The following is a 12,014-nucleotide window of genomic DNA, read 5'->3' on the forward strand; positions in this document are numbered from 1 at the left end:
GTGTTTTTCTTGTACGTGAAAAAAAAAAAAAGATGTCTGAATGAAGCCGAACGCAGAGGTTTATCTAAACACAGGCGTAACCAATGGGTCACATTAGCATGTTAAACAATGAGGTATCCATTAAATAGCTTTAGGCCTCATTCAGACGCAATAACCTTAGGTGTACGATGGAGGCTTAGACGTGGGTGAAACATGGACCATGCTCACATCACAATACCGGCCCATAAGAAACGTCGGGTCACTCCGGCATTATAGTCCATATTCAGACCCGGAAATATGGCCTCACAAAAAACTTTATCAAAACTACCAAATAATCTATGAAAAGTCATAGATAATGACCACCTAGGTGGCCACAGACTACAAGTGCAAAGTGGGATACAATCATTTTAATGTTCTAAAACATATAGAAAATGATGTTTCAAAGGGTGAAAATGTTTCGTCTTCTACAGGTAAAAAGACAAGGATAGGGTTAGTCACATATACATGCACTCACAGCTCACACTTTACACCATCGCTTGTAAAATCCTCTGGATAAAATCTGACAATATGAAAATATATTGCCATTAATATTCCCTCAACAGAAGGAGGAAATGACCTACTCTAATGTATAAAAATGAAAATGCGTCACAATGTTCGGTCTGAAGAATTGACCTATCACAATTCACTTAAAATTTTGAATTCTCTTCAAAAAACTTGAGTTGGCGAATTTTCAGGTTGTAACTGCCGTACTTCTCTCCCAGGAGTTTCTGTAAGTGTGACTGAAAGGAAAGAAAAAAAAAGAAACGCAAGCTTTAATCATTTTTATATTTGTGGTTGAAAGTAAACATAAAACTGGCAGCTTTGAATGGAATCTGTCACGTTTTTTTGCTATGGAATCTGAGAGCAGCATGATGTAGGGGCAGAGACCCTGATTCCACCGAAGTGTCACAGAGTTGCTTGGTGCAGTTTTGATAAAATCCCTGTTTTCTCTGCTCAGAATGCTGAGCTGTGTATAACTCCGCCCACACGACTGATTGGCAGCTTCATGTGCACATTGTCAGCAAGCAGCCAATCAGTGGTGGAGGCGTGGTTAAACAAATTAGATGGACTGCCTGTCACGCGACACCTAGTCCTGCAGTAATAATCTTGTGCTGATAAAACACTGTATGTATTGAAACTACAGCAAGCTGCTGAGCAAGTGACACATCGCTGGAATCAGGCTCTCTGCCCCTACATTATGCTGCTCAGATTAAATAGCAAAAACCTGCTAACAGAGTCCATTTAATAGGTACCTGCATACTCCATAAAATGTTATTTTTTTATTTTTCTGTACCTCTATTACATTTTTTAGAAAGAGTAATAAATAAGTAAAGTAATACTTTGTCTTATCATTCCATTCTCAATCATTTTTAAGGCCACAATGGGCTTTTCTTCTTTTGGGGCCATTGAAAAACTTGTGAACAATTTTAAATGTGAGTTTACATTGTGTGGGCTGTATTTATGCTCTACTTCTATATTTCAGCTAAGCTACAATCTAATTAAAGGGGTTGTCTTATGATGAGATCTTGATGATCTATTCTATGGTAAGGCCAATATCAGAATGATGGGACCAACACCCAACACCCCCACTGATCAGCTGATACTAGATACCGCAGCAGTCATATATAAACACATTAAGCTGAGCTGTACAGAACATCTCCATTCCATGTGTAGTGGCCATTGCCAGTTACTGCAGAATAGCTCCTATTCTGTTGAGGAAGAACAAAAAAAGGGATTTTTGTGTACTCACCGTAAAATCCTTTTCTCCGAGCCACTCATTTCTCGCACGCTTCATGGGGGGATCGCAGGAAACCAAGTGCTGTGTCCCCTAATGAAGGCTACAAGAAGGGGATTATATGGTAAAAATCCTCTTTTCTTGGGTGCTTCAATGGGGAACAGAGCGTTTAGTTTCCTGAGTCACCCAATGAAAGGAACGAGAAAGGGACATAACGCTAATCAAACATTGGACATAAGTAAGACACATAAAATAACAGATAGGTGAGCAATGAGACCTCCCACTTGGCTGTTAAACATAACATTAGATAGTATGAGCAACTGGTATCTCAGCATTGGAGACAGATACTCATAGAAGTAAAGAATCACAGAGCCAAGGTAAATCAATGCTTCCAGGCACACACTGTAAAAAGAGACATACATATACACTGTGGTGTCAGTAAGGCCTCACCTATAAAGAAAATAATCCCAATGTGTGTTTCGCATCAAGTTTCATCAGGAGATACTTTGAGCTTCATACATTTATTTGTATAGGCAGCTCTTGATTTTGCTGTGCATATAAGTTTCCTATATTTAATCTTAGGATGCGAATGTAGATCATAAATATTAACTAATGACAACATGGCGCTAAGACACCATAAACGGTTAAACTGAAGGGGTCCAAGAGCTCAGCTGAGCAAATGCTATACAGAAGCATAGACAGTCAAAATACACTTAATTATTCATATTCTTAGGAAAAGTAAGTGCTCAGTACAAGAAATACACAGCCAATAATGTACTAAGATTAAACATAATATATACGCTGAACTCTTGTGCCTCTTCATTTTAACAATTGTTGGTGTCTCAGCACTTGGTCCTCATCGGTCACTATTTACAGTATGATCTACACAACATCAGCTTTGGCTTTTTACTTATTTTGCTACATTCCTGTGTTTAAATATTTTTGTAATCCGATTTGTTTGTGACGCATCAGCACTAAATAGTCTCATAGTGAAGTGACAAGATTCTAGGCAAAAATTCAACTTATGGGATCAAATAACTAAAAATTGGAATGTGCCTATGTATTCACCCCTTTTCCTAATAGTCTCTAAAAATGTCTGGTGCAAGCAATTACCCCGAGTCGAGTGGGGGAAGATGGATGGCGTGGAAGTCAGGGATATTTTTGAGCAAAACCTGTTTCAGTTTGTCAGTGATTTGAGACTGGGACAGAGGTTCACCTTCCAGCAAGACAATGACCCAAAGCTAAAGCAACACTCGAGTGGTTTAAGGGGAAACATGTAAATGTTTTGGAGTGACCTAGTCAACGCCCAGACCTTAATCCAATTAAGAATCTGTGGTCAGACTTGAAGATTGCTATTCACCAGAGGAAACCATCTAACATGAAGGATATGGAGCAGTTTTGCCTTGAGGAATGGGCAAAAATCCCAGTGGCCGGATGTGGAAACTCATAGAGACTTATCCTAAGTGATTTGCAGCTGTAATTGCAACAGAAGGAGGCTCTACAAAGTACTGACTTTAGGGGGTGAATAGTTATGCACACTGAAGTTTTTAGTTATTTTGTCATATTTGTTGTTTTCTTTACAATAAATAGAAAACCAAATATTCACAGCTGTAGGAATGTTCTTGAGATGAACTGATGCAAACCCTAAAAAGTACAGTGACATTGTAGATTGTGAGGTAGCAAAACATGAAAAATGCCAAGGGGAGGAAGGTCTGAATACTTTTGAACACCACTGGACATCATACATTATAGAATGTGAAGTCACTGTATTACTAAGGACAAATCCTGTGATGTGACAATTCATTAACTGTATCAATCGCTTACCTCTTTCAGATTATCATCCTCCTCATCCATGATGTTGTACGCTTCCTCTAGGACTTTAACACCCAGTCCCTGTAGAACATCTGTCCTCAATGCTTCAATCATTCTACGGAATTTTTCTTGGACTGTTAAATTATCTAAGCGAAACAACATAAAAATGTCTAATTTCACCAAACTTCTGATTGATAATTACGTCTTTCATTTTGCAAGTTATAAACACTGTGCTACAAATCTGAAACTGCTTTAACTCCAATTAACGGGGTTTGTCCTGTCCAGCTCTAATTTGTTGTTTTCAAAAACAGCCCAGTGTGCTCTAAAATGACGATCCGCTGCTGGCTCCTCTTCTACAACTACCAGGGTCCCCCACCGGTCTCCATAACTCCTCTATGACCACTACAGCCAATCACTGGAGTCCATCATCATTGGAAGAGAAGTGGCGGGTGATTGGTAAAATGATATTTTTGAATTTTAGTATATGCTGGGCTGTTCTTGATATAAAATAAAAAAATATTTATGATTATTTAATCGATTGATTGGACAAAATATCACCAGCGGATTTCCTATATGTGTTGGGAAATGTAAAGCCATCTCTATGTACAGTTGGCAGTGCAGTGGTTCTACTCCTTGTGTGCAAGTATGTTAATTACCACCGATCCGAAACAATGTCCCACCTGGTGCTAAGTCTTGAAAGCTGATATCTTCTTGCTCCTCCAGTGCCCTTCCATGTAACATTAATGTGTCTCTGTATCGCTTGTTGAGCCTGAATTCTTTAAAAGCAGCCGGCGGCATCTGAATATTATCTTTCTCCATGTGTAACGTTTCCGTCATTAGATTTACAAGATCGTTCATTTCTCCGGAATCGGAGTCTTTTCTGTGAATTAAAAAAGAAAAATTCTACTATGACCATGTCCGGCTAAGCCACGCCAATACATTTCATATTCACTACCTGGATGCGCTTTTCAATAGCGGTTTACGGTTGTACACGATTAATATTATATTTATGACATATCAATTGTGCAAGACCCCCACTGACAAATGTGAGGAATAATAGCCCTGAGAATAGAAGAGCTTGGTCTCAGCTAGTTTTCTTGCAAAGGTAACAAGTTACAAGCTTGCACGTATCTTTGTAAGTCAGCCCCATTAAAGAACTGTTTAAAAACATTGTTATGTTCTCTTTCTTTTTCAAAATATTGTAAACTTTGCTACTTATTTATATTAAAAAATCTTGTAATCTTGCACTTTTCATTCTGGCCACTAAATCTGAAATTAGGCTGATACTTCCTGTTCTGCAGAGATCACTTTTCAGCATTCTCATTATCATCACAGACAGGATTACAGTGACATGTAATACTAATACATCGTAGATGACCCAAGATGTACCATACATCATAAGTGACCGTCACAACTCACCTCCACCCCATTCCTTCACAGGTCACAGAACAGAATTAGAAAACTCTCCCCCCCAAAAAAAGACAATGATTCATCTGCAGACTATTGCTATCAATGGTCCATGTGGTGGCTAAGAAAAAAATCTCAAATCCTGTCCGGATCGGATCCGTTAACACATCTCACAAGCTGCATGCATTATTAAACAGATCATAGACCTGATGAGACTGGCTTTCTGGCTATATAAATCAATGTCAGGATGGCTGTATAAACCTTTTTCAAAGCTTGAGTCCAGCAAATGAGTGAGAGTGGGAATGGAGACGGAGTTTAGCTCATGAACACACTTGGACTTATGAGATCTCAGTCTTCTGTTGCACTTAGAAACTTTCAAAAAAGATTATACAGTTATCCGGACATGGATTTTCAGAATAACTACACCAGCCCCATCAGGTCTAAGAGAATATAACATTTTCATTGCTCAATACTGAATGGTCATTACTGTTCAGTTATGCTTCGTAATAATTACCTTTCTCTACAATCTCCATCAGACTTGTCCGTGGAATTCGTAGAGGAGCTTAGATCACACTCAACATAAAGCCCGTGTGCAGAATGACGCCTTTCCTTTATATACAGAACAGGAAATACAAAAAGGGACGTACAAGAAATAATATGGTTAGAATTTGCTTCCTCAGAAATTAGAAGGTTATCCATGTGAAAAAAAGGAGATTTTTGTGTACTCACCGTAAAATCTCTTTCTCTTAGCCTCTAATTGGGGGACACAGGACCATGGGTGTTATGCTGCTGTCCACTAGGAGGCGACACTATGCATAATCTGAAAAAGATTAACTGTGGCTCCTCCTGTGCAGTATACACCCCTGGACGGCATCAGCCTTCTCCAGTTTTGTGCAAAAGCAGTAGGAGGAACGTAACATGAATAACATAATTATGCCTGTAAGAAGGCAACTATGTAACATGAATAACATAATTATGCCTGTAAGAAGGCAACTATGTACGAGCTCAAGAAAACAATATGAGAACTCAACAGTTACAACGGCCCGGAAAGGGCAACAGGGTGGGAGCTGTGTCCCCCAATTAGAGGCTAAGAGAAAAAGATTTTACGGTGAGTACACAAAAATCTCCTTTACTCTGTCGCCTCATTGGGGGACACAGGACCATGGGACGTCCTAAAGCAGTCCCTGGGTGGGAAGCAATGGACGAATATTGTGCAGACAGGCCCCTATACTTAGGGCACCGCCGCCTGCAGGACACATCTACCCAGGAGGCCCCTACCGCCCATGTAGAGTGTGCCATAATACCGTCTGGAAGAGGAGAATTCTTAAGGCGGTAGGCCTCTTGTATGGTGGATTTGATCCACCTGGCAAGGGTAGCTTTGGAAGCTGGCAGACCCTTGTGGCCGCCTTCCGGAAGGAGGAAAAGAGAATCAGACCTCCGGAAGGACGCAGTCCTAGACACGTATATATGCAATGCCCTGACAAGGTCAAGCGTATGCAGAGCCTTCTCCACTCTATGAACCGGAACCGGACAAAGGGATGGTAGTGAAATTTCCTCATTGAGGTGGAAGTCGGACACAACCTTCGGATGGAAGGATGGGACCGTATGAAGAACTACCTTGTCCTGGTGAAAAGCCAGGAAGGGCCGTCTGCAGGAGGCCATCTGCGCATGCGCGGAATCCCGCGGCCATTTTCCTGAAGCCCCGGGCAGCAGAGCGCTCCATCTGCGCAGGCGCGGCCACAGGAAAGATGGCCGCGCCCACCGGTAAACGGCTGAATAGCGAAGACCGCGCCGTTATTCATCTCCTGGGCAGTGGATTCATCTGCTGGACATGCGCACACCACTGCGCCACCAACGTAATGATGAGCAGGATCCTGGGGGACAAACAGCGCTGTGACCACGCCCATCCGACCTGACCAGCTTGAGTGACAGGACAAAACGGACACTTCACTAAGGTATTTCGGCAGCCTAACGGGGGTGTAAAGGCACCAAAGAGGCACTAATGTAAAGCCCAGCTCTGCCCCTATTTCACACTATTTTTATCTAATCTTTAAAAAACGGGGTGATAGGTTCCCTTTAAGGGGTTCGAAGGGTGGTTCCTGCAATGCTGTCAGGACCAGGTTGAGGTCCCATGTTTCTAGTGGTCGTCTGTAGGGGGGAACCAATCGGGAAACCCCCTGAAGGAAAGTCCTTACTTGCGGCTTGGTAGCAATGCGCCTTTGAAAAAGCACTGAGAGGGCTGACACCTGGCTCTTAAGCGAGCCCAATGACAGCCTGGCCTCCAGACCCGATTGGAGAAAACCAAGTACTTTGGGTAGGGAATAAGGGAGTGGGATCTGGCCACGAGATTCGCACCAGGTAAAGAAACTTTCCAGGTACGGTAATAAATCTTGGCAGAAGCTGGTTTCCGTGCTCTGATCATGGTTCCAATGACGTCCGTCGAGAGCCCTGCCTGGGTTAGAACCCAGGTCTCAAGGGCCACGCCATCAAATTGAGAGCCCCTGAGTTCTGGTGGTAGAACGGGTCTTGTGATAGAAGATCGTGGCGGTCGGGGAGACGCCAGGGGGCGTCTGCTGTGAGTTGTACGATGTCGGCGTACCATGTGCGTCTGGGCCAGTCCGGTGCAATTAGGATGGTTGGAACTCTGTTATGATCCTTAGTGGCTGAGGATCACGAATAGACCAGCAAGTGAATAAACTAAGGACAAGCTCTAGGGAGATGGTAACTGGACTGATCGCAAATCTGAACCTATCCAAAACAACTAGAGGTAGCCGGTGAACGTGCCTAAAAAATTCCTAGACGTCTCGAGCCAGCCTGAGGAACTAGCTACCCCTAAAGAGAAAGAAAGACCTTGCTTGCCTCCAGAGAAATAATCCCCAAAGATATAGAAGCCCCCAACAAATATTAACGGTGAAGTAAGAAGAAGGCACATACGTAGGGATGAAATTAGATTCAGCAAAAGAGGCCCACTAGTACTAGAAAGCAGAAAATAGAGCAGGGGTCTATGCGATCAATAAAAAACCCTTACAAAATATCCATTCTGAGATTACAAGAACCCACGCACCAACTAATGGTGTGTGGGGAGAAACTCAGTCCACTAGAGCATCCAGCAAGCGAGGGAATCACATTTTAGCAAGCTGGACAAGAAAACATGATAAACACTGCTGATCAAAAAAAAAGCAAACAAAACTTAGCTTTGTCCTGGATGGACTGGGAGCAAGGTAGTCAGAAGGAATCTGAGTAGCACTGATTACATCGACAGCCGGCAACAAGAGGAAGTAAAACAGAGCTATATAGGAACCTCCCAGAGGATAACGAACCAGCTGATAGCCAGAGACCAGCAGGATAACAAACAAAGCCACCAGGGGGAGCCCAAAGCAAAAGTCACACCATACCACCAGTGACCACAAGAGGGAGCCCGAAAACAGAGTTCACAACAGAACTCCCTCTTGTTTGATCTTCCTCACCACTCTGGATATCAGGGGGAGAGGTGGAAAAATATACAGAAGCTGGAACTGGGTCCAGTCCTGAACCAGAGCGTCTGCTCCGAGCGACCGCGGATCGTGTGTTCTGGCCATGAAGTTGGGAGACCTTGGCATTGAAGTGGGATGCCATTAGGTCCACATCCGGGGTCCCCCAGCGGACACAGATCTGTTGAAAAATTTCGGGATGGAGAGACCACTCTCCCGAGTCTATTCCTTGTCGGCTGAGGAAGTCTGCTTCCCAGTTGTCCACACCCAGAATGTGGACCGCCGAAAGAACCGACCCTGTGTCCTCCGCCCAGCGGAGGATGTGTGACACTTCTCGCATCGCCTGGGTACTGCGGGTCCCCCCTTGGTGATTCACATATGCCACAGCCGTGGCATTGTCCGACTGTATTCTGATGTGAGAGGCTGCCAGTAAGTGATGGAAGGCCCTCAATGCCAGAAGGATTGCACGAATTTCCAGGATGTTGATGGGCATGGTCGCTTCCACTGGGGACCACTTGCCCTGTGCCCTGTGGTGTAGGTGCACCGCACCCCAACCCGTCAGGCTCGCGTCGGTGGTCAGAACCTTCCATTGACCTGTGAGAAAGGATTTCCCCTTTGCTAGCGAGGTTGGCTTGAGCCACCAGTGCAGGGACTTCCTGGTTGACGTTAGCTGGAACTCCCTGTCAAGAGAAAAGGGATTCCTGTCCCAGGACTTGAGAATGGCTAGTTGGAGAGGTCTGAGGTGAAACTGGGCAAATGGGACAGCTTCTATTGCTGCTGCCATCTTGCCGAGGACTCTCATGGCAAACCGGAGAGATCGAGGGGGTTTGCGGAGGAGGGTGCGAACTCCTAGTCGGAGAGCCAGTGCCTTGTCCTTGGGAAGGAGCACTAGACCCCTGGAGGTGTTGAATAACATTCCCAGGAAGGTCAGGGACTGACTCGGGGTTGGTGATGACTTTTGTAGGTTGATTAACCAGCCCATGCGACTGAGAGTATCGGTTGTGATTGAGAAACTGAGCTCGCAGTCCTTGAAGGTGGGAGCCTTGATGAGTATATCGTCCAGGTATGGAACGACTACTATGCCTCTGGAGTGCAGGACGTCCATCGTGGCTGCCATGACCTTGGTGAACACTCTGGGAGCCGTGGCGAGTCCGAAAGGGAGAGCCACGAATTGGTAGTGGTCCTGGCCTATTGCGAACCTGAGAAACCTCTGATGGGCAGGTGCAATAGGTATATGCAGGTATGCATCTTGTATGTCTATGGAGGCGAGATATTCTCCCTTCTCCATGGACGCAATGACGGACCGAAGGGACTCCATGCGGAAATGACGGACCCGTACATATTTGTTGAGCTGTTTTAGGTCTAGTATGGGCCGTACGCTGCCTCCTTTCTTGGGAACTACGAACAGATTGGAGTAGAACCCTCGGAAGCGGTCGGTCGTGGGTACCGGTACTATGACTCCTGCTTGAAAAAGCAAGGAGACCGCTTGGTGGTAGGCACGAGCCTTGGCTGGCGGTTTTGGGGGGACAGAGAGGAAGAATCGGTCCGGTGGGTTGGAGGTGAAGTCTATTTTGTATCCGGAAGACACTAGTTCCATGACCCACCTGTCTTCTGTAATAGGCAGCCAGACTTGATTAAAGAGCAAAAGTTGGCCGCCTACTGGTGTGGTGTCTTCCGGAGTCCGTGAGTCATGATGAGGAGAAAGTCTGAGATTTTCCTCCTCTGGGCTTAGAGGCTGGCCTGCTTTGGACTGCCAGGTCTTGTCCGACCTTTGCGTCGATCGTGAGTTCTCCCTGCGTGGGGAACGGTTACGATTTTGTGCTGGACGCGAGACTGACCAGCCGGAGGAATTCCGAAAGGATCGGAATCGAGTTTGATTACCATTCTTGTAAGTGCGTTTAGGTTTCAGTTGGGGAAGAGAAGTACTCTTACCCCCGGTGGCGTTGGATATCATAGTGTCCAACTGTTCACCGAAAAGTCTCCCACTGAGGTAGGGAGGTGCGTGAGGGACTTCTTTGAGGCTGCGTCCGCTTTCCATTCCCGCACCCAGAGGATACGCCGAATCGTGATGGCGTTTGATGCTATCCCCGCTACTCCCCTTGCTGAATCCAGAGCTGCATGGAGCATGTAGTCTGCTACAACTGCTATTTGAACCGCTTGGTCCGACAGCTCAGGAGCGGATGCTTGGAGAGCTTGTAAATTCTTTGCCCAGGCCAGAATGGCCTTGGCAGCCCAAACTGAGGCGAACGCGGGAGCCAGGGATGCCCCTGCTGCCTCGAAAATTGAACGAGCCATGCGTTCTACCTGCCGGTCTGCTGCGTCCCTGAGGGTTGAGCTATCTGGCAGTGAAAGGAGAATCTGTGCTGCTAGCCTAGAGACTGGGGGGTCCACTTCAGGTGGATCTGTCCATTCCTTGGTGTCCTTCTGTGGGAAGGGGTACCTCGCCTCCAGATATTTGTGATTAGCGAATTTTTTCTCAGGCTGTGAGAGCTGCTTTTTAAGGATCGCCTTAAACTCTGGGTGGTTAGAGAAAACCTTAGGCAGCTTCAGAGGTCCTTCAAAGGAAATCTTATGTTCTGGGGCCTCTGGTGGCGGATCAGAAATGTCCAGCACCCGATGGATGGATGAAATTATGTCCTCAACTAGCGCTGTATTGCTAGGAGGGATTGGGATCAGGGACCCCTCCATGTCTCTGTCTGAGTCAGAGTCGCAGATGCCTTCCGAATCCTGTGTATCACTGAGGCGTCCCCTGCTGAGTGGGCTGGGGAGGAGGCCTTCTCTGGTCGGGGATTGCGGAGATCTGCATTGTCTGTCCTTGGAATGGGACGGTCTAGATGACTTGGAGCTACGGTGTCTCTCCCTAGAGGGGGATGACTGTTATGACCCCAATGGCGAGGGTCTCAGAGGAACGTGGAAGTCTGCAGAATACAAAAATCCAGCTCATAGGGCAGTGGTAACTGGGTTGACCATATATCTACTCCTAACGCCAACACTAGAAGTAGCCGGGGATCATTCCTACGTTGATTCTAGATGACACGCGCCAGCCGGAGAATCTAGCTACCCCTAGTAGAGGAAAACAAAGACCTTTCTTGCCTCCAGAGAAGGGGACCCCAAAGCTGGATAGAAGCCCCCCCACAAATAATGACGGTGAGGTAAGAGGAAATGACAAACACAGAAATGAACCAGGTTTAGCACAGAGAGGCCCGCTTACTGATAGCAGAATAAAGAAAGGTAACTTATATGGTCAACAAAAACCCTATCAAAATCCACACTGGAAATTCAAGAACCCCCGAACCGTCTAACGGTCCGGGGGGAGAACACCAGCCCCCTAGAGCTTCCAGCAAAGGTCAGGATATAGTTTTGGAACAAGCTGGACAAAAATACAAAACCAAAACAAATAGCAAAAAGCAAAAGGCAGACTTAGCTGATATAACTGGAACCAGGATCAGTAGACAAGAGCACAGCAGACTAGCTCTGATTACTACGTTGCCAGGCATTGAACTGAAGGTCCAGGGAGCTTATATAGCAACACCCCTAACTAACGACCCAGGTGCGGATAAAAGGAATGACAG

At 45.5% G+C, this 12,014-nt stretch overlaps 1 protein-coding gene across 3 annotated transcripts in view; it reads right to left on the reverse strand.

Annotated features, from left to right (window-relative positions):
* Positions 1-370: 370 nt before the first annotated feature.
* NEK4 (NIMA related kinase 4) overlaps positions 371-12,014 on the reverse strand; it is a 93,360-nt gene continuing 81,716 nt past the window's right edge. For all 3 annotated transcript variants that reach the window (XM_077276944.1, XM_077276947.1, XM_077276946.1), the window contains exons 13-16: positions 5,487-5,581; positions 4,246-4,445; positions 3,578-3,711; positions 371-758 (exon numbers count right to left, since the gene is read on the reverse strand). In XM_077276944.1, coding sequence (XP_077133059.1) covers positions 666-758; positions 3,578-3,711; positions 4,246-4,445; positions 5,487-5,581 — 522 coding nt within the window. In that variant the 3' untranslated portion in view covers positions 371-665. The remainder of the gene's footprint in view (positions 759-3,577; positions 3,712-4,245; positions 4,446-5,486; positions 5,582-12,014) is intronic.

This window comes from Ranitomeya variabilis, chromosome 8 (genome assembly GCF_051348905.1).
Source record: "Ranitomeya variabilis isolate aRanVar5 chromosome 8, aRanVar5.hap1, whole genome shotgun sequence".
NCBI classification, from domain to species: Eukaryota; Metazoa; Chordata; class Amphibia; order Anura; family Dendrobatidae; genus Ranitomeya; species Ranitomeya variabilis.